Genomic DNA, 22,098 nt, shown 5'->3' with positions numbered 1-22,098 from the left:
GTTGTGAGGTTGAGGGTTATCCTCTATAGGACCATAAAAACCAATTCTTTTATATAGATTTCCTTCTATCTGACAAGTAACCCAGACCCATCTATTATTGTTATATGAGCCATTGTAGAAAACATTAGTATCTTATTTTAAAAGAAATAATTTTACCTAGAACGCTGTAGCAGCCCTGGTCGATGAATAAGGTCAGTCTTTTAAACAATATCCTTGGATTTGATCTAGTGCATTTCCTGCAATCGCAACTTAGATGGTTAATGACTGAAGATCCATCAAGGCTTATATTTTTGCTGGTTATTAAGGATTGAATGACAGAATTTTAATGTTGCTTATCTTATCTGCCTTATCAGCCAGCCAACAACAGCAAAAGTGCCATTCAGGTGCCTTGTTGGTAATTCTATATTTTATGCTCACTTTTTCTGTGGGAAAATTAAATAACGCATCAATTTTTTAAATCTGCTTACCATGCATCACAGAATAATATTTAGTTAAAAAGAATGACCCTTACCTCTACCGCTCATTCATGCCCCTTTAATTACCCTTCCCTCACCCTAACTGACGTTGCTCTCTGACCCCATGACCCTTGCACCTCCATTTTCCTTCCCCTGGATCCTGATACTCACACAGGAGACATTCATACAAAATACATTCCAAGAGACAGATTAATCTCACAGGGGAGATATTTACAAAGGTAAATGAATAAATCTACACATGTACATTTACTCTTACACTTTGCAGTAACTTAGCTACTTTTGGCTATTCACCATTTACAAGTGTAAAGTTACCCAAAAGCATAGACTTGCATGTCTCTACCCCATGATTCGGGAAGTGGAGCCTAATTTATGAGTGTAAAGTTACTACTTGTAACTTTTCACAAGAGGCGGAAGTCTCTGCCACCAGAGTGGAGTTCTCCATATGGTATAGTATAGGGAAAAGTTTCTTAAAGTTGTTCAAATATTTGTAAGTTAAATATTAATGTAAATCAATTTAAAATATGTTTTTCCTAAGCAGACCAAAAAATAATTATGCATTATTACCTTAATTTTTAAATAAATATTCAATTATTTTTAATGTAATAAAGAACACATATTTTTTAAGATTTACATAAAAAACTCTAAATAAAGTATAACATATTTATTTTGTAGTAAAACATATTTAAATGTATGTGTTAAATGTTTGAAAAATTATAAACTAATAATTATTCTCTTTGTATATATATTTTTTAACATTAAATTGCATTTATTTATATTTAAAAAAAAGTTAAAATAAGCTAATCTAATTTACCATTAGCTGCTATAGGTTTTTAGTTTACGTCTTCCTGCCTCTATTAATTTCCAGGGTAGATGTTGCAGTACCAGTGGTTAGCCATGTGTAAAGCTGGACTTACTCCTGCTCCGAGATGGACAACTCTTGCATCAGTTTTGTCTCCTTTTTGGTTGTAATAGCTAGAGAAGTGCAGTTTGTGCATAGCAATGGGCTTACTCTTTTTTGGGTGGGTGCTAGTCCTACCTAAACCCCTCCTTATCCCTCCTTAAAACCATCCATACTCCTGCCTTAACCCCTCCCATTTAGTGTCACCCCATTTTTTAGGAACTCCCTACTTCCCTCCCACATTTATTACAAACATATACTTACATGTGCAGGGATCTCTGCAATTGAGGTGGAGGAGTGTGCATGTAAAAGATTGGAGAGGCAGAGGTGTAGACCCAATCTAGGTTAGTGAATAGCATTTTGTAGCATGTTCGTAATAGTTTTGTAGTCATTTTGAAACATCCTGAGAGTTATCAATGCGGAGATGGATTTCCTCTTGTACCTGTGAGACAATAGTTATTTTGATTTTAATAGTGAGTTTGAGTTTTACTTGCTGAAACAAAAGCAACTGTAAACCATTTTTTGAAAATGTTTATATCACCTGTTTCAGCACCCATTGCCATTTTCCTGTTTCTGCAGACATATCCGTGAAAGCTTAAAAAGTATATTCATTCCTCACATTAACGTTGCGTTCCTCTAGTAGACTTCTCCTATCAGTCCCTCGAGTCAGAAGAGCTGAATGGGGTGGCAGGGCTTTCTCCACTTTGGCGCCCAAGGAGTGGAATGCACTTCCACTGGAACTAAGATCCCTACCTACTCTTCAGGCATTCAGAAGCGCTCTGAAGACGCATCTCTTTGTGCAGGCTTACCTGTAACGGTGTCATGCCTATGTTAATGATATGTTTTGTTAGGCACCTTGATGCCTTCGGGTTATTGTCTGCGCATTATAAATTTTATTCAAATCAAATTATTCAAATCAACGTTTTTGTTCGTGAATGAATTCCTGCAATATTTTTCCTTAATTCATTAGTCAGAGAAGTTGACCAAAATAGCTTGTAGGAAAATGAGATGATTCAGTCTTGAGAGCATCAAATGATGTGCTTTGGTTATTGTTAAACTGGCAGAGTGATAAGGAGGTCGTCTATAACTTCTAACCAGATTTGTAACGAAGTTCACTGTATTTGTTTGTGATTCACTTGTCTTTGGGATCCCAATGAATCTTAGGTGTGATGTCCAGCATCTGTTCTCCTGGTTCTCATATGTGCTATTAAGCGATGTCACTTTGCTTGAAACTTTAATCACCTCTGCTGTGGTGTGTTCCTGTTGGTCTTCTAAATCAGAAACCCTTTGCTTTAATACAGTCTGTTCCCAATGCAGGAAAGATTACCATCTAACTGCTCTGTTATAGTATTTAACAATTTGTCAGCCTCCACCTGTGCCAGTTTAAAATCCCTTACGTCTCTTAGGACAGGATTTAAAATTTAAAATATTCCTGCTAACCCCGTGGGTTAAAAATGTGCTTATGCTGATTGTCTGGTGACGGTAATGGGGTCACATTTGAGAGAGCATGGATCTCTTTTGGATTTGGTACAGTGCTTGAAGTGCTTGGATCTTTTTTAATGCTACTTGGTGGTTAGATTAGGATCCCTCCTCAGAGTCTGAGTTCACATCCAACTCAGTTGGCCAAAAATCGGAGCTCCATGGGTTCTGACTGCCCCCTATCAGAATAAGTTTTCTCTTGTCCGGATTGAGTTTTTAGTGATTGCTGTTCATACAATTACAGATGTGCAGCATAGTAGTTTGGAACCCAGGCACAGAATCAGGTGTGTTGTTGATGGTAAACATTAATTGTAGATTGCCTGTGTAATTGAATGTGCACACCTTCCTTTCTTTCAAGGACCGGATCAGTGGAAGGAGATATAGGTTGAACAATAGAGGTGATAACGAAGAACCCGTATGTACTCCATATGTTGTGCTCATTTTAGGTGCTGTGAACTAAGATAGGTGGACTGACTGGGAGCGTTCCTCCAAGAATGGCCCTATCCAACTAGCATGTAATTCCAGGAGGCCAGCGTCCCAGGTAAGTCAATCAATATACTATGGTCGCCCGTGTTGAATGCCGCACAATATTCAGCAGCACCAGGGCCTGGGGAGAACCTTTATTGGCTTCTTTCCGAAGTGTGTCCAGCACGGTCAGTATCACTGCCTCTGTTGAATGAGCTGGGCGAAACCCAACTTGGCTGGGGTCAAGATATTCCGACTGTTCATCAAAGGCCCAGAGGCATTTGACCACATGGGATTCTAATGCCTTGGCCAGGTAGGTAAGCAGAGAGATAGGACGATAGTTGGTCAGATTCTGGGCGTCGCCCCTGTTTTTTTTAGGAGGGGAACAATAATCGCTTCTTTAAAAGGTCTCGGGACGCAGCCCTGAGACAGTGACTCATTTAGGAGGCAAAGGGCAGGGCTGGGGAGTATAGAGAAAAATTCTTTTAAGATGTGGGGCTGACAGCTGTCAGTGGGTGACCCAGATTTTTCTTTCGACAAGAGGTCCAGAAATACTGGACTGTCTATTCCCGGGAACTGATCAAGGGAATAGGGATTGATCAGCATTGATTGGAGTACCTTGTGGGTACAGCAGGTGGGGATACTGGCTTTAATCTAATTAATGTTATCGATGAAGAAGGTGTTCAGGGAATTGCAAAGTGCTTGAGATGGTATCGGTTTTACTGTGACTCTATCAGGGTTGGATAGTTTGTTGACAATTGAGAATATTTTTTTGACCTGTTGGAGGAACTCAGGATTTTCGAAGAAAAATAGATAGCCTTGGTTGTAAAGATTGATTTTTTGTATTCTTTAAGTTAGGCTAAATAAATCTTTCCTTTATCAGGAGAGTATGTTATGTTGTATGTTATACTGAATTTGTAGCGTGCACTGTTACTCTAGAGTGTCCTACGTCAAAATCTCCTTTCCGATTGGCGGAGGGCTAATTTTTGTGTTTTTAGATCAGTAGAGAACCATTTCTGAGCCTCATGGTGCCTTGCAGATCTTATTGTCCTGAGGGGGGCATATTCGTTGCTGGCTGAAAAAAGGAGTATTTATATACAAGCACAAAGTGAAATATGACATTCCCAAAAAATACACCCTGTCCCCTGAGGTCAAGACTCTAGTGTTTTATAAATGGGTCTCTGAGTCCCACTTCCCTCTCACTGGCAGTAATGATTATTCTACATTCAATATAGATGTCATGCAGGTTAAGTCCCACTAGTAGTTAGAATCTCAGGAATACTGTAGGAAAGTAGTATCTGCTTCTTATGGTTACCCCCACTTTTTGTTTTTGTCACACGGTGTTTGGCTTAGTCTGACTGGAATTCTGTTATCCAGGACCCCAGTCTATCTGCTTTCTCCTATAAATTGCAAGGCATGTACTTTAGGTACACTCCAGATTACATTCTGGGGTACCCTTATCAGTCCCTAGTATATGGTGCACCATGAACCCGGGGCATAGGTACACCAGAGGCCTCCCATGCGTTGTAGCATGTATTATGCCACCCATGAGAGGCCATCCAAATTGACACAACAGGCCTGCTACTGAAGACTGTGTACGTTGGTGCCTGTATCACTTACTGAGATATAGGCTCACTATATCTCTCTAAATCACTACACTTAAATACCTATCAGTCCCCCTATGGCAGACCTTAACAATTCTGAAGGCAGGGTGCTGGGTTTAATGTGAGAAAGTGCCCCTGCATGAGCAGAGCCCCTCTGCAGCCTTCGGAGACCATTCTCCGGGGTTGTCTGTGATGCAGCCAGACATTTATGCTTTTTCTCGCGGTGAATGCTAACTTTAAAATGGCTGCTTAGAAACATGTTGTGTTTGGTGTCAAACACCTTGGAATCATACCTCCACACCAGTAACTGGTGTGGGAGGTATAATTCCACCCTTCTAGAGGGACATATGTGGGTCACTGGTATACCCGGTACCAGCTTTCTCGACCTGGGCAGCACAAAATGGATGCTGCCAGCCACAGACACGGGTCTGCCCTCCGGCTGCTGAGCCAAGCTCGCGCAGAGGAAGGCATGCCAAAGGGCATCCTGTCACAGGGAGGTGTAACCACCTCTCAGACAGGATTTAGTGTATTGGCGCTGGGTAGGTGCACTTTCTGAGTGCCAGAAAGTCTGCACTGGGGGCACATTTGGTGTCCCTGTGCATAGTCCAGCTCAAACCAGTTCTGGGAGCCATTGGCTCCTGCTCTGGCGTGAAACTGGACAAAGGACATGAGTGTAGCCACCCCTCTGTCCTGCTCCTCCCACAGGAGGGTCCACAGAATCTATCCAACCCCTTCCCATGGGTATAAAGTGGGTTACCTGATCTCAGGACTTTAGATTTTACCTGGACAAGATTCTGCTAAGAATGGACCAAGTACTTCGACTGCCTGCATGACGCTGCACGATCTCCCTTGGAGTAAAGGAGTTACTCCCATGCAAAAGCAGGTACCTAACCGCATCTACCCGGTTTGCTTCTCCCGAGGTCCTGAGGACTCTGAAGATTTCAGCAACACAGGAGGTGGGTTCCCGAAAGTCCCTGAGGTCGATCTGCCTGCTCAGCAATTCTCAGACCAGTATCCCTCGTGGGGACCGTGCAACCCATACTCATGTGCACCCCGTGGTTTTGCAGTGACGATTCCTGAGCCTGTGCTTTGGACTCCGTGTAGTCCTGACACCGAGCAGTATTTGCACCGAAGATTTCCGGCATCCACTCCACGAGTGTCCTGTGGGCTGGTCCTTTGCATACTTGCTTGAGGTCCCCTCGTGATCCCTGGTATGTTGGCCTGTGGGTCCTGGCGAGGGTCACCATGTGAATTCTTGGGCTTACCTGGTTACTCAGATGTGCCCTGACTCTCCATTGCTTGGAGAGTCCCCTGGACCTTGCTGGTCCACACCGTAACCTGTTTTCTCTGACCGCGTAGGTTGCAGTTGCCAAGGCTTGTTGGTGCTCCAGCCGTGCATCACCCCTCAGCTTTCTACATCCTTTGTGGGACAGCTCACCTCTGAATTTTGGTCATCCTTGACGTCTCCTGGTCCCCGTGGCTGCAGAGTCAAGCAACCCCTCTTTGTACCTGAAACCCCCGACATCGGTGGGCATTCGACTACCGAGCCCCTGGTCACCAGAAGTGACCCAGACTCTGTCCCCTCTGCTTTCAGGGTCCTCTCACCTTGAATCCAGGCTTGGAATCCACTGGCCACTCTTCACCTTCCTGGCAGCAGTACTTCTTTGCAGCTCTCCATTGAAAATTACAAAGGTTTCCGACTCCACGTGACACCTATGCACCCGGCTCCTCTGGGATAGGTAACACAGGTACCTCAGTACTCACTGGTGGGTTGGCCTTAGAACATCCTATGTTCTAAAGGGTTTGCTCAAAGTCCTCTTAGAAGTGTCCTTAAACTTTAATTTTCCAACCGAGACATTCCCATCAGTTGTACGGAGCACACGTCTGTGTTTCCTCACTGCACCCATCCTTCGTGGGCTCCCTGTCTCACTACTCTGGGTGGTTCCTTCAGGGCCCAGCGATTCTACGTGCCCTAGGCCCTGTGTCTAGTCAAGTCGTTGTTTTATGCCATTTTTTTAGTATATGGTTCGGTCTCCCCCTGAAGCCCACTGTGTACTGTGCTATTTACGAATGTTCTATTGATTAAGTATTGTGTGCTTTGTGCCCTAGTCTCCCATAGAGACTAGTAGAGAGTGTTATATTAATAAATACACATTTTTATATAAACACTGTGTGGTTCTCCTTTCATTTAGTCATTTAGAAGATGATATTCTGGTAAAACAAGCTACTTTACAGTGCTTCAACATTAAGCCTGAAGGCTGCTCTCCATAGCTACCACTAGGATAGCTTTCAATAAAGGTTATCTTTGACCTCATACATCATAAGGGTTGTGTGGACTGGTACAAGGTTCCAGCTTTAATTAGTGATGAAAGGACAATTCCTGGGCACTCTGATGTGCACAAAGTGCGTAATTCAAATTATAAGCACTCCAAAAACAAATGTAGTCATAGTAGTTTTTTTAGTTTTACTTCAAGTGGATGTTATCCATGGTAACGATACAGTTCAGTATTTCAATCATATTCCGTCATATGATACTGTTGTGATTCAACATGGATCAAAAAGTCATAATAGTAATTTAACTCCGATGGTTAAATGATCCCCGATGCATTTCGTGCGTAGATTGCACTTCTTCAGGGGGAATCTGTGTGGTAAAGAGAAAGAATATGTAGGGCGCTAAAAATACAGGCTGTAAGGCTTGCTTCGTTCCTAGTCTTTTAGCACCTTTTGGACCCAGAAGGTGTCTTCCTGCGCACCTACTAACATTTTAGAGTATTTACCCTTGGATGACATTATCTACCCAGGAGTGCAGCGGTTTATAAACATTAGCTTTAATTAGTGGACAGCATACCCACTCACAAGTACAACTCCGACTTTTTAATGAAAAGCAATAGTGTTCAAGTGCTGAAGCTTTGTATAGCAGGTAAGTTCCCCCGGGCCGTTTGAACCCTGAATTAGTCTTACCCACACCACGAGAATCCGAGTGACTAGAGTCTCCGAGCAAGCCCCCTTTGCGGGCACTGCAGTGGCCCCCTCTAGTAACTTCCTCACAAGCAGCTTGGGAGGGGAAGCAATCAGGTGTTCTTGAGTTCCTCACGTGCGGTCCTGCGGAGGCAGAGTCCGGAGGGTCTGTAATGCTCCTCCAATGCTGGTAAGTTTCTTGTGATCCTTCTTACAGGTGGGAGGGTGGTGACGCTCCAGTTAATGATCCTCAGGTCTTGGGCCCGCTCAGATCACTACAGTGGCCTTCTCACGACGACTGTCTCGACCGTCTCCAGACTGTACACAGGCTACGGCTCCTTTAGCACAGCAGCCCTTTTTCACAGTGGCCCTACCTGGAACACGAGGTTGTCGAACTATTACATGCTTGCGGGCGATTACCCCATCATAGCAGCAATGGTCCCTGCTCACTTCACAGCTGCCCTCCTCTCACGCATGAGTGGTTGTCAACTTTTCACTGCATCGGGGCAATGAACCAATCAATGCAGCAGCTCTGTCCCCACACCTCGCTACAGGGATCGGGTCAACAAGATCCCCGACTGGACCTCACTCTCTCCAGATTTCTCCTCTTCCTCAAAGGGCACACTGGTGTTGGCAAGCAGGCAGGCACTTGTGCTCCAGGCTACAGGGGCAGTTGGTCTTGAAATCTCTTGGATAAGGTAACTCCCTACTACGCTGCACATTAGGCACTTGGCGTTTCTGCGCTTTCAGCGTATCATTTGCGGAAGCGAGCGTTTCGTTTTAAAATATTCCCTGCTGTTTACCTTATAATTTACATATTTCGTTTTTATCCCCTGATTTTAATTGGCATACTAGCGCTTAACTGCACAGTAATTGTCATCTTCACCGCTGTTTGAGCGGGTCTTTAGGTGCTCCACACGGCGATTCGGCAGCCATCTTGGGGGTAGGCTGGGACACCTGACGGGCGCCATCTTGGTGAGCGCTCGAGTGTTCCAGGCATTCTCACGGACCTCTACTTAAACCTGTTATGGAAACGCGCAGCGGTGACGTGCAGCGGGCGTGCCGTAATCGCGCCGGAGTCAAGCCAGAGTCATGCCCGTCTGCGCCCGTCAGTGCTAAGGAAGCGCTAAGCACCAGGGACTCGGCACCTCAGGTTTTAGGAGGTCAGTATTCCAGGGAGGAGCTGCTGACCATTAGACAGCTGTCCCAGCATTGTGCCTTTGGGCCTTCCAGGTGCTCATGTGGCAACTTCTCACTTAAGACCTCAATTCCTATCTCAGCTCTTACTGAGCTTTCTCCGGCTGACTCTCCACATACAGGGCCTGTGACCCCGCGAGAACTTATTATCTTGAATCTCAATGTGAGATCGATGGTCAAACATTACTCTGAGATCCATGATCTCATTTTGGAGGAGGTCCCAGGTGTTTTCCTCATGATTGAAACGTGGCTGCAGGAAGAGGCCTCAGCAGTAGTGAATCTGGCACTCCCGCCGGGGTATTCCATCTATACCCATAACCGCAACACTAGGGGCGGGGGCATTGCTATGGTAGTTAAGTCTTGCTACCCTTGTGTCTGGAAGGTACTGAATTTGGATGGCTGCGAGAGTGCACATTTTAGTGTCACGGTCAGCCACCACTTTACCTTCTCTGGCCTTTTGATCTATCGTCCGCCTGGCAATGATAATGCCTTTAGGAAAGCTCTTCCTGAAATAGCTAGCTCCCTTGCAATGGGCTCTGCCAATTTTAGTATCCTTGGAGATCTCAATCTCCATTTTGATTGTCACCATACTCCATCGATAAGCAGTACTATTGCAGATTTAGAGGCACTGCAGCTAAGTCAGCTGGTCACTCACCCTACACATGTGGGTGGACATATATTGGATCCCATATTTTCGAATCTGTCGGGAGCTGAGGTGCCGCACCCAAGCCCAGTTGCCTGGTCCGATCACTTTTTAGTGAGATTGTATCTTACGATCAGAGACCTCCCTTTTAAACCGTTGGATAGAGTCGTTTTTAAACGCCCCAGGAAAAAATTTAAACTTGAAGACTTCCACCACCTACTTGCTGAAAATCTGCCTGGTCCCCTTAACGAGGTGGAATCTGGCTATGATCTTTTTTGTGCTTGGATTATCCGGGCTCTAGATGCTTTGATCCCTGCCACGTGGAGCAAATGTCGCTCCTTAAAACCAAGTCCTTGGTACGATAGTACCCTGGTGCCGCTAAAAAAAGCATGCAAACAAGCGGAACGGGACTGGCGGAAAACCTACGAAGTTGGGAAAAAGACCGCATACCTCACTAAAGTTAAAAGTTATCATAGAGCCATATGCAGGGCCCGTGCGGCCTACTACTCTAAAGAGTTTTAAAACAGCTCCAACTCGTCGAAATTGATCTTTAAAGTCCTTAAAGACCTGACGGCGAAAAGAGCTCCTACAGCTGAAATCTGTTCAGTGTCTCATTGTGAAGATCTAGCGGCCTTTTTTCTTGAAAAGGTTCAGGCTATCTATCGTTCTTTTCCTAGCTCTATCCCTTCGAGCGAGGCTCTGAGGTCCAACCCCTCCACGAATGTGGTTCTTTCGACTCTCCCTGGCCTGTCGGAGGAGGTGTTTAATAGGTTGGCTACTAAAGTAAAATCTGGTTCCCCTGCCGACCCTCTCAGACCGGCGCATTTTAGGGAACCATCTATTCTCTGTCTCCCTCCTGTGCGCCATCTTATCAACTTGTCCTTTTCCTCAGGTACGGTTCCAACTAAATGGAAACAGGCTTTTGTCACCCCGATTCTAAAGAAACCCACGTTGGACCCCCTCAAATTGGAGAATTACCAACCAATCTCTTTGCTCCCGTGGGTCGCGAAGGTTGCCGAAGCCCATGTCAATGGTATTCTGTCTGATCATCTACAGAGGGCTAAAATCTTGGATCCCTCCCAGAATGGTTTTCGTGCTGGCCACAGCACCGAGACAGCTTTACTCTCGGTGACGGAACATCTGCGGTCCGTGCTTGATTCCGATCAGACTGCGGCACTGGTGTTACTTGACCTCAGTGCCGCGTTTGATACGGTTTCACACACGATTCTGCTGCAACGTCTGGAAGAGGCTGGTGTCTCTGGCAGAGCATTGGACTGGTTTCGGTCTTTTTTAGCCGATCGTTCATTCAGGGTTGCAACTCCACCCTTTGAGTCTAAATCCTATCCGCTCGAACTGGGAGTGACTCCCGCACAGGCCCTCATCCCTCCAATGACATCGACGATGTAGAACAAGACCTAGGCTCCTGGCTAGAGTCGGCCAGCGATCTATTTGCTCCCCTAGTCAAATTCCCTCGCACCAGGCATCGGAATTCCCACAGGTGGTTTTCGGATGATCTCAAGGCCCATAAACTAAAAACGCGCCAGTTAGAACGCACTTGGAGACGTAACTACTCAGACCTAGCCAGACAATCCTATCTGACTGCACGTAAAGACTACAAAGCAGCTATCAGATCAGCTAAAATGGAACACTTTTCTAAAAGGATTTCCTCGGCAGCAGACAAAGCCAAGGAGGTGTTCAGAGTTCTCAATGAGCTAACTACAGACGACAGAACTCTCCCAACTCAGACCCCAACCCAGGAGGCCTCTGACACTCTGAATTCTTTCTTTTTGGAAAAAATCATAAAAATTAAAAAGACTATCCCCCCCCTTCCCCAGTCATCCCCATCGGATACCTCCTCTAGCAACCCCCTGACCTTTACCACCTTCCCCACTCTGGATCCCACCTCCCTAACGGAACTCGCCACCCGTGTTAAATCTGGTTCTCCTAACAACTGCTGTCCACCATCCGTCCTGCGGAGTATATGTCTCAACCTGCCAGACTATATCCTAAACTTACTCAACAGATCTCTCAGCAGCGGCATCTTTACTACCTCTTTCAAGGAGGCCATCTTATTACCCCTCCTTAAAAAACCCGGCGCCGACCCTGCAGAGCTGTCGAATTATCGTCCCATCTCCCTCCTTCCCTACTTTTCCAAAGGCCGTCATCTTGGCAGTCCTTGACACACTTAGGAGCAATGCGGACGCGGGCGCCCCCAAGCCCTCGTCCTTCTGGATCTGTAGGCCGCGTTCGACGCGGTGGATCATAACATCCTCCTCCACCGTGTCGAGCAGGCAGGCATCCAGGGCACTGCTCTTGAGTGGGTCAAGTCCTTCCTCACTGGAAGAACACAGGCAGTCCGCCTGGGTCCTTACACCGCCAAAAAATCCCCCACCTTCTGTGGTGTCCCCCAGGGCTCCTCCCTTTCCCCGCTTCTATTTAATTTATATCTCCGGCCACTGATTCAATCTCTTTTGAAATGGGACATCATAGTCTTTAATTACGCCTACGACTTGCAACTCATCCTTCCTCTCAACTCACCTCATTCCATCAACACGTTCCACGCAGTCATGATTCATATCCAACTCTGCATGAACCAGAACCAATTAAAGCTGAACCCCGGCAAGACTGAGCTCCTCCTCCCTGGACTCAGTCACGCCCTCTGGGGTCCACAGTACTGGCCACCAGAGCTCGGTCCTTCCCCTATCCCAGCTAAAACAGTAAAGAGTCTGGGCATAATCATTGACGCCAAACTCTCCCTCAAAGCCCAAGTTGGAGCGGTAGTTTCATCTTGCATGTACCAACTTCGGAGGATCCGCAAAGTCCGTCATCTTCTCCCCCCCCGAGGCACTCACTCAAACTGTCACTTCACTCGTGCTCTCTCGTTTGGACTTTTCCAACTCCATTTATCACGGTCTCCCACAATTTCTGCTACACCGCCTCCAAGTCGTCCAGAATCAAGCGGCCCGCTTGATTCATGGATCCCCCAGATGGCAATCAGCCAAGCCTCTGCTCCACAGCCTCCATTGGCTTCCAATAGACCAAAAATCTACCTTCAAGGTGGCATGTCTCACCTTCAAAGCCCTTCATTGCTCCGGCCCTGGGTTCCTCAAATCCCTCCTCCATCCTCACTGTCCAACACGCAACCTCCGATCAGCCCACCGTGACTTGCTAGTCACTCCCAAAAACAAAACGAAGAAATTCGGCGGCCGCCGTTTTTCCTACCTGGCTCCTGTGCTCTGGAACCTCCTCCCCCTCTCAATCAAATCCTCTTCATCCCTTCTTAAATTCAGGAAACTGCTGAAAACTTATCTCTTCTCCCTCCTCAGCTAGGCTCCTCGCTCCCTGCGCTTCCCCCTCACCCACTCTGTCTTCAGCGCCAGGAAGCTTCGGCGACAGTGCGCTTTACAAATGGCACTTAAAATAAGATAAGATAAGGGATCGGCACTGAGCCCCACATTGTTTAACCTTTATGTGTAGCCGCTGGCTGTGGTAGCCAAGCAGTGGGACATGACTATAGTCTCCTATGCTGACGACACGCAGCTGGCGGTGACACTGAGTGGGAGGTCCGACCTTGATGCCCCCAGGTTCCGTGACCGTCTCTTAGCTGTAGCGGGCTGGATGACAGCTAACTGTCTTCAGCTCAATGCTAAGAAGACAGAGGTCCTGATCGTGGGCAAACATAGTAACCTTTGGGGTGAAAAGTGGTGGCCTTCAGAGCTAGGTGTTACTCCAACTCCGGTTTCGGAGGTTAAAAACTTAGGTGTCTGGCTAGTCTCTGCCCTTAGCTTCTGCAGCCACACAAAAAAAGTGGCAGCTACTTGTTTCGGGATTTTGCGAGGGATTAGGCCCATCCTGAAATTTTTTTATTACCCCACTAGGCAGCTGATTATGCAGGCTACTATTTTATCACGGCTTGACTATGCCAGTTCGCTCCTGTTGGGGGCCAATCAGACAGAAGTTGACCGGATGCAGCGTGTTCAAAATGCTACAGCCAGAGCCCTGGTGGGTCTGCCGAGGTTCTGCTCCGTGAAAGAAACTATTCGGACGCTACACTGGCTGCCCATGGCACAAAGGATTGACTTTAAGACCTTATGTCTGTCTTTTAAGATCCTCAAATTGTCCTCCAACCAGATCCTTGAGAATCTTCTCATTCCCTATGTTCCTTCTCGTTCCCTGAGGTCTTTGGGTCAAAACCTGGTTGTGGTCCCACGGTTCAAGCTCTGCCGAGCCAGAGGACGATCCTTTTGTGTCTTAGCTGCTAAATTATGGAACTCACTTCCATCCCAAATTCGTGCACTGGATGAGTTGCTTGACTTCAGGAGGGCTATCAAAACCCATTTGTTCCCTTCTGTACTTTAGCATTTCGCTTTCCTGCCCTCTGATTCTCTGATGTCTTGTGTTGTCTTTTATGCCTGTCCAAAGCGCCGGGACACCCCTTTGGTGGGGCAGCTGTGCGCTATAAAAGTGCTCATAACATAACATAACATAACATGTCCCCATACCAGGATGGGAGCAACTGGCAAGTATTGGCCCCCAGTCCTCGTCACAGTCAGAAGTCTTGTAGAGCTTTTTCCCACTTGCTAAAGCCATACTGGCTGCTTGACATTTGTCAATGGGTCTTAAGCCTTTGAATCTAAAAGTCAGTTAGGGGGTCTGCTTCCTTTTGAAGTGCCATATCCACTGCCCTGCCCTTCTTCCAGAAAGCAATCTGACACAGCAGAGTGACTCCAAATCTGATAGGTCCACAATGCATGTCATGTGAATGACTAGACGGTCGCACCTGGATGTCAGCACAGCGATATATGTGTATCAAAAGGGTACACCAGAGCCTCTGCCCTACTCTTTATGATTCTCTCATCAGTCCCATCTCCTTCCTGAGAACTGCCAAGGCCCCTTCCTAGTGATGTAAATTTAGAACCAGCACATATGTAGCACAAATGCGCTGCGCAACACTCCATACCAAATCAATGTAGGCCATAGGTGAACTAAGTGCAAAGTAGTGAGACTTTAAATGAGTGAGCCTGTAGCCCTCACTCCAGTGACAGATAAAAGGACCTGTTCACTTCTACTAGTCGTACACATTATGCTGCCACCATAGCGCTTGTGCAGATTAACTCCTGGAAAAGGCAGTAGCCTTTAACCACCCTGAGGGTAGCACTTTGGGGACCCCTCCCTGTACAAAAAATCCATAAGACAAGCTTACGTCATGGCGCACACGCATGGTCTGTGTTTACCCATACCAACAAAAATCAGCATTAGGGATCCAGACCTCATTAGAGTTGGGGCACTCAGGGCAGGCGTGCAGATCCTTCACCATGCGAGGGAACTATGATATGTACTTTAGTATTGTTTCATGTGGGATCATAGTCTGTTTTCGTAGTGTGGGAGTCAAGTTGGGCATAGGTGACATAAGAGAAAATGCATGGAAATGTGATACTATATGAGAACACCAAACATTAATAGATCATAAACTAAGTTAGTAAAGCACATCCACCTAGAATGGGTTCAATCCTGAGAATCCTCTGAGTATTGAGCACTTACAGAGCAATAAGTAATTCAAGGTTCCCATCTGCCAATAATTCCTCATTCTCCTTGCAGTTTGTCCTGAGATTTTGACTGCTTTTTGCAGCCAAAATCTCTGGGGAAATATGAGCAGTCCATAATGTTTCCACAGAGCTTATAATTCCCGATGGGGCCGGTAACTCTTTTACCATTCTCATGCGTTATTTCAGGCAACTCATAATAGGGCCCTTGAAATTGTAATTCTCTTCGCAATCTTGGCTACATTTCTATATCTAGAATTGGCCAGGACCTTTTGATTTTAAAGAAATTATGCATATCAAATCCTTACGAATGGGGCTTTCAGGCAGCCCTCTTCATTCATTAGCCTATTGTGTTTTTATTCACATTTTTCTCTCTTCTACTACAGCATATAGCATAGTCCAGCCCACTTCAACCACTAGCTATCTTCACTGTGAGTGAAGGCACATCCCTCACAATGTAGTTCAGTGCCAGGAGCTGCAATGGCAATGTGAGCTATTTTAGACCAATAAAATATTTCTGTGTTTAAGATAATTTCTTGTTATATTATTGAGGGCCCGGCAGCTCTGCCAACAATACGTTTTACAAGCACTGCCAAAGAAAAACGATTGGCAGCCAACCCCAGAGCTATCGGCTTTGCCAATTCTTGTTCAAAGCCTTCCTTTTGGATTGTTTCAGATAGTTCTTGAGTTCAGCGATCTGTGGTGTTGTGCTATGGTTATTTTAATGTATTTCTTTGTTTCATTGGACTACTTTGGGAAGTAAAGAAGAGCATCTTTGTATTAACCCCAAGTCTTGTTCGTTGATGGATATCGCAAGGCATGTCTCGATCTCTCCTGCTCAAGACCTTCTTAAAACCTAAAAAGGCTTTCCTTGTGTCGGGGATCCATCTGTTCTCTTGCCTAAGACTCTGGCCCAGTAATTCAGTAATCACCATAGAACTGATCTCTGTGGGTAACATGAAATCAGTGTGGGGGCAGGAGGGAATGGATAACACATTGATATGAAAGGGGACACCTGTGGTTATCATGGATGTTCGCGCAAGAAAACATTGTCCACACCTTCTTTTAGGAGCAAGAAAGGCCACTTTTATTTTAGGACAGGTGCATCATCAATATCATAAACATATTCATTATTTATTTATTATTTACATAATTCAACTCTACAGTGAGCCTACGAAACCTAAATCCCAAAACCCCGAACAAACTCCTGCCTACTAACCCTAGCCTACCCAACGCTACCCTTCAGGATGGCCAACCCGCTCCAGGCTGCCCACCCCCACTAACAAAAACCCGCCTACAAAAGAACAAAGGCACCCATCCTAACAGTGGCAAACCTACCTAAACTAAAACAGTGCCTAGAGCACCGCAAAAGAACAAACCCAGAAATAAAGAAAGAAAAAGAAAAAAGAGGGAGGGTGGGTGGGGCAAAACAACCTCCCTACACGCCTCCCGCCACGCAGTTGCTAATCCCCGCCTGACTTCCCCTTTTCAACCCTCTGCTAATCAGCCCCCCACCTGTTGATGTTCCTCGCGCGAACCTGCCCAGGGAGAGACCGGCTCGCGCCTGGCTCTCCCTGGGTCCCCCCTCGCGCAAGAAAACATTGTCCACACCTTCTTTTAGGAGCAAGAAAGGCCACTTTTATTTTAGGACAGGTGCATCATCAATATCATAAACATATTCATTATTTATTTATTATTTACATAATTCAACTCTACAGTGAGCCTACGAAACCTAAATCCCAAAACCCCGAACAAACTCCTGCCTACTAACCCTAGCCTACCCAACGCTACCCTTCAGGATGGCCAACCCGCTCCAGGCTGCCCACCCCCACTAACAAAAACCCGCCACCCAGGAAAACCTTTAGCGTTTTCCTGCCCCACCTAAAGGAAAGGAAGGAGCACACCACAACTGTACTTGAAGAACCTTGCTAATCAAGTCCCTGAGTTCAAGGAGGTAAAAAGAGAGGCCCAAAGCTGAGAGATGCACACCGTCCTCACAAAATAAATGATGTTCAGATACTTGTAAATGATAATGGTTCAAACTGTATATCCCCCAATGTTGACAAAAAAGGCGCATTGTCCTGTTCACTTTCCGTCTAGCCTTTTCCAGGGCAGAATGGGTCCGTGCCCCACGCCAGTGCAAACGGGGCACAAACTCAGTCCATATGAGCATGGTGCTCTCCCATGTGGTTCGGATGATTTCCAGGTCCTGCTTCATTAATTTTAACAAGGTCAGCCCAGAGAGAGAAACCAAGTCATTCTCTCCCAAATGTAGCACCAGGAGATCCGGAGGGCCCCCCAAACACTGCGAAACCAAAGCAGCCAAGGCGGGAAAAAGCCCACCCCAGCGCATTCCCCCTGTTCCATGCCATGAGACTTCATGTGTCATACTGTTCAGGCCAAGTGATCTCCCACAAAGCTGGCTGGCAGCGGCTAAAGCTGCTCGTTTAATAAAAGAGTGCCCCAGTATCCACACCCTTCTTTTGCATCCGGCGACTGATAGCCAGGGACCTAGGAGAGAAAGAAATGTTAGACCAGCCAAAAATGCACTATTTCCTCACATACTTTTCACAACACTTGGAACGCCAACGACCAATGCGTCGGATCTGGGACCAGTCCCACCCCAGGCGGGCGGCCTCCGTCGCCGCACCAATTCTGAAGGAATGGGTACCAAACTGAACAGGGTCCTTCCCCAAACGCAACAAGACCTTACGTAATACAGCCAACAATTGAGATGCCACTATGGGACTACCATCCGCATGACAAAATATGGACCCCTGTAGAAAATGCGGAGAGGACACAAACCCTTCCCATTCCCCAACCGGGCAACATGCAGAGACCCCACTCCTACCAAGGAACACCCACTTACCCCTCCCCATCTGGTCGGTTTTGGATGCCCGCAGCCAAAGTCGCACTCTGTCACTTTCCAACACCACCTCACCGCTGGTCATGCCTACCCTGCCCCGCAACCCCAGCAACTCTGATGCCCGAAATGCCCCAAAGAACAACCACACAAAACACAAACGAAATTTGGCACACTCAAAAGCATCATGACAACACACCTCCAGTTCCGGCAACATCAACTGGAGCAATTCAAACGTCACGGGCTGCCGGAGCTGCTGACCCCCAGCCCGGAGCCTGGCCAAACCTTTCAACAATTTACGAACCAACACCCCCCCAACCGGATCCCTCCCCCACCAAAGCTGTCCATAAAAAGAAACCCCAGCCAATTTACCCGAAATGGTAGTGGGCGCCAGGCCTTTGTCCGCCAGATGTAAAACAAACTGCAAGATGCATTGTTCATCAGACCAACCAGCCCTGAACGGCCCCATCGAAACCTTGCAAAACTGCAGAAACTCAGACCAGGCTTTCACATAACCCCGCCTGGTGGATTCAGCCACAGAATTTTCCACCAAGTGGTGAACCCTCAATCCCCCAGGTCCCATACGTACTGTGGGATCGGTGTTGGTGCCAGGTCCGCCCCAGGAGCTAACTTGCGGAACTCGGACCACTGAAAGCGAGACAAAGAGTCAGCGATGCAATTAGAAGTACCAGGAACATGCCGCGCTTTAAAGACAATATTCAGTTGCAGACACCGCAGCATGAATGCGCGCAGGAGCCGCAAAACCCGCAAATCGCGAGCCTTTTGGTGATTGACAAGGTGTACTACAGCCAAATTGTCCACGTGAAACAAGACGGAACGATTCTGAAACTCATCCCCCCATAGGTGCAAAGCAACCAGCAGCGGGAAGAGCTCCAGAAACGCAATGCTGCGACCCTGATCCTTCCAGTGCGCCGGCCAGCCGGCCGCGCACCATCGACCTTCCCAAAATATTCCGAATCCGTGAGCCCCTGACGCATCAGTGAACAACTGTACTTGCCACACCATGTCCTCATCCGCAAAAAACAAGGACACGCCATTAAAGTCTTGCAGAAAACGAAGCCAGACAGTCAAATCGGCACGCACAGCGGTGGTAATGCGCACCCTATGATGGGGAAGGCTTGCTCCGGACATGGACAGACCCAGACGTCTGCAGAACGTCCTGCCCGCCCGAACAACCCGGCAAGCAAAATTGAGATAACCCAACAACTTCTGAACAGTTTTCAAAACCACTTTCCGCTCCCCCAACACCAGATGTATGAAAGCAGACATTTCCTTCACTTTAGCCACAGGCAGTCTCGCCACCATAGACAGAGTATCAATTTCGATCCCCAAAAAAGTCAGGGACGTACAGGGACCCTCTGTCTTGTCCGGCGCCAAGGGGACACCCAATTCCTCCGCTAGAGCCTGAAAGATGTTCAAAGCCGACTGACACTGCCCAGAGCAACCCTCCCCAATGAAAAGAAAATCATCAAGGTAATGACAGACCAACGCGTGGCCACTGACAAAAGTGAATCGCCACTGCAGGAAGGTACTGAAGGTTTCAAACAGGGAGCATGACACTGAACAGCCCATGGGCAACACCCGATCCACGTAGAAACTACCATCAAAATGCATTCCTAACAGACTGAAATCCCAAGGATGAATGGGCAATAGCCGGAAAGCCGACTGAATGTCGCTCTTCGCCAGCAAAGCCCCAACACCAGCCGTGCGCACGAGCCGTAAGGCATCGTCCACCGAAGCATAAGTGACAGTTGAGTCAGCTGGATCAATAAAGTCATTGATTGAGGAACCCTCGGGCCAGGACAGGTGATGAATAAGACGAAACTCCCCTTCCGCCTTCTTGGGCACCACGCCCAGGGGTGATACAATCAAGTCAGGCAGGGGACAATGCACAAAAGGACCAGCAATCCTACCAGCCGCAAGCTCTGCATCCAGTTTCTTCCGCACCACATGTGGACTCTCCTTCGCAGACTTCAAATTATCCGACCACCTGCCCACCCTGGGTCCCTGATACCCAATCCGAAACCCAATTTTGAAGCCCCAAGACAAAATCTTAGCTGCCTCAAAATCCGGATAATCCACCAGCCAGAGGTCGAGAACCTCCTGCCTAATAGGAGTAGGGGCCCTTGTAAACAGACTGATGGTGCTGCCCCCTGCCCCCAGAACCCCGTCCCTGATCACCCCATCTCTGGCCGGGAAAACACTGGGTGAGGGCGTGCTTCCCTCCACACTGTGAACACTCATGTTTATACCTGCAAGCGGGTCTGTTACAGGAACCTCTGTTAAAATGCCAGCAAGTGCCAGAAGCGGCTGATTGACCTCTGCCCCAAACCCCCGCCCCAGACTGAGCGGGGCGAGCTGAAAAGGGCCGATAAAACACAGGTTGCCCGCTAGCTGTGTGGGTCGTAGCAGGAGGGTTTGCCGATGCCATCCATTGCAACCATAACTCAGAGTCAACCGCACCCCACGAACGCTCAGGAAAAGCGGCCATGCGCGCCCTAAATTCGTCATCGTAGGACAACCAAGCAAAGCCTCCAAAATAACTGTGAGCCTTGCGGATGACATCTGCATATTTAAACATGTCTATCGCTTTCTCAGGATGACGTTGACAATAAACGCTGGCATAAATGAGAAAGGCCGAAGTCCAATTCTCTATGGACTTCGGAACGCGAGGCCTCCGAGCCAATTCTAATTCCTCCTCTTTCGACCCTTCTTTTGCCTGGACATCCCTGTGGAGAAGACGAAAAACATCTACAAAAGCCCCAGACCAGATCAGATTCTTTGTTTTTTCAGATAAATGGGACCCCAAGGGCATCCCCACCCCAGAATAAGGCAACTTTTTCGGTAGGATACTATCCTCCGTTACCCGAGTGGCATCCACCCCGCCATCCCCCGATATAGAAACTTCTTTTGCAACTTGCACAGTAGAAACATTTGAAATTACGGGCCGCTCAAGCCTCGGTGCCAGAGCGACTCGCTCAACCACAACCCCATCACCCGTACCACAGGATCTTGTACTCTTAACCGGGAGACTCTCCCTAGGTTGCACATTTGAAATTACGGGCCGCTCAAGCCTCGGTGCCAGAGCGACTCGCTCAACCACAACCCCATCACCCATACCAACAGATCTTGTACACTTAACCGGGAGACTCTCCCTAGGTTGCCACACTGACCACCACCCATCCTTACCTCTTGGTAACTGCTCCGACTGCTGGGCGACGGCCCCACGATCCCGCTGAGAAGGTCCAGACCACACTGCCCCTCGTACACCTGCAGGGTCCGCTCTAGACTCCTGCAAAACACGAGAAACAGTGGGTTGCCCCAACCCACCCCCCTGGGCCCGTGCTGCCAAAAGCCCAACATCTTTGTCCCTCAATTCCCCCTCTTCCAACTCATCATCATGAAAACTCCCACCGAAAGCTGCATCAGAAAATTCAACTTGATTACTTCCACTGGGCATAGCCCCATCACCAATACCCCCATCATAAAACTGCCAATCAATGGTCTGAAAGCTTTGTGGACAGAAAACTGTAGAAGAGGTATCCGCTCCAGATAGCCCCCCTGAAAGCCCACCACTGGAAACAGCCGTGGGGACAGTTCCCGGGCCCGTAGAAACTGCCAACAGCCGCCCAGCCGAAGGCGCAGATTGAAAACTGCTGCCGCTCAAGCCAGACGATGAAGGGTGCGCGACAACATGGTCCCTGAAAGCTGAACCGCAATTTTCCCCCAAGGGACGGCCCACCGACGCCAGACCATGGACACCTCCCGACCCAGTCGATTGACCCCCCAAGTGGCCACTTGGCCGCCCCCTGGGGACCGGGAACAAGGCTTGCCCCGGGTACTGGGGCGCCCCCTCGTTGAACAAACCCCTCATACCAGGAGCCGGGGGCGTGGGGATGGCAGCCCGAGGGCCAGGCAAACCGGCTGCCACAGCCGCAGTGGCCGGGGGGG

At 47.7% G+C, this 22,098-nt stretch overlaps 1 protein-coding gene and 1 long non-coding RNA gene across 3 annotated transcripts in view; both read right to left on the bottom strand.

The window, feature by feature from the left end:
* Positions 1–22,098, bottom strand: part of LOC144753267 (uncharacterized) — a 297,387-nt gene that overhangs the window by 63,079 nt on the left and 212,210 nt on the right. The window lies entirely within an intron of this gene.
* LOC144756460 (uncharacterized) overlaps positions 16,439–22,098 on the bottom strand; it is a 31,795-nt gene continuing 26,135 nt past the window's right edge. The window contains exons 2-3 of the mRNA XM_078646287.1: positions 18,716–20,254; positions 16,439–17,774 (exon numbers count right to left, since the gene is read on the bottom strand). Of these exons, the coding sequence (XP_078502413.1) occupies positions 17,711–17,774; positions 18,716–20,254 (1,603 nt within the window). The 3' untranslated portion in view covers positions 16,439–17,710. The remainder of the gene's footprint in view (positions 17,775–18,715; positions 20,255–22,098) is intronic.

Source organism: Lissotriton helveticus, chromosome 5_1 (assembly GCF_964261635.1).
Source record: "Lissotriton helveticus chromosome 5_1, aLisHel1.1, whole genome shotgun sequence".
Classification (NCBI taxonomy): Eukaryota; Metazoa; Chordata; class Amphibia; order Caudata; family Salamandridae; genus Lissotriton; species Lissotriton helveticus.
This window is presented reverse-complemented; position numbering and strand designations above follow the sequence as displayed.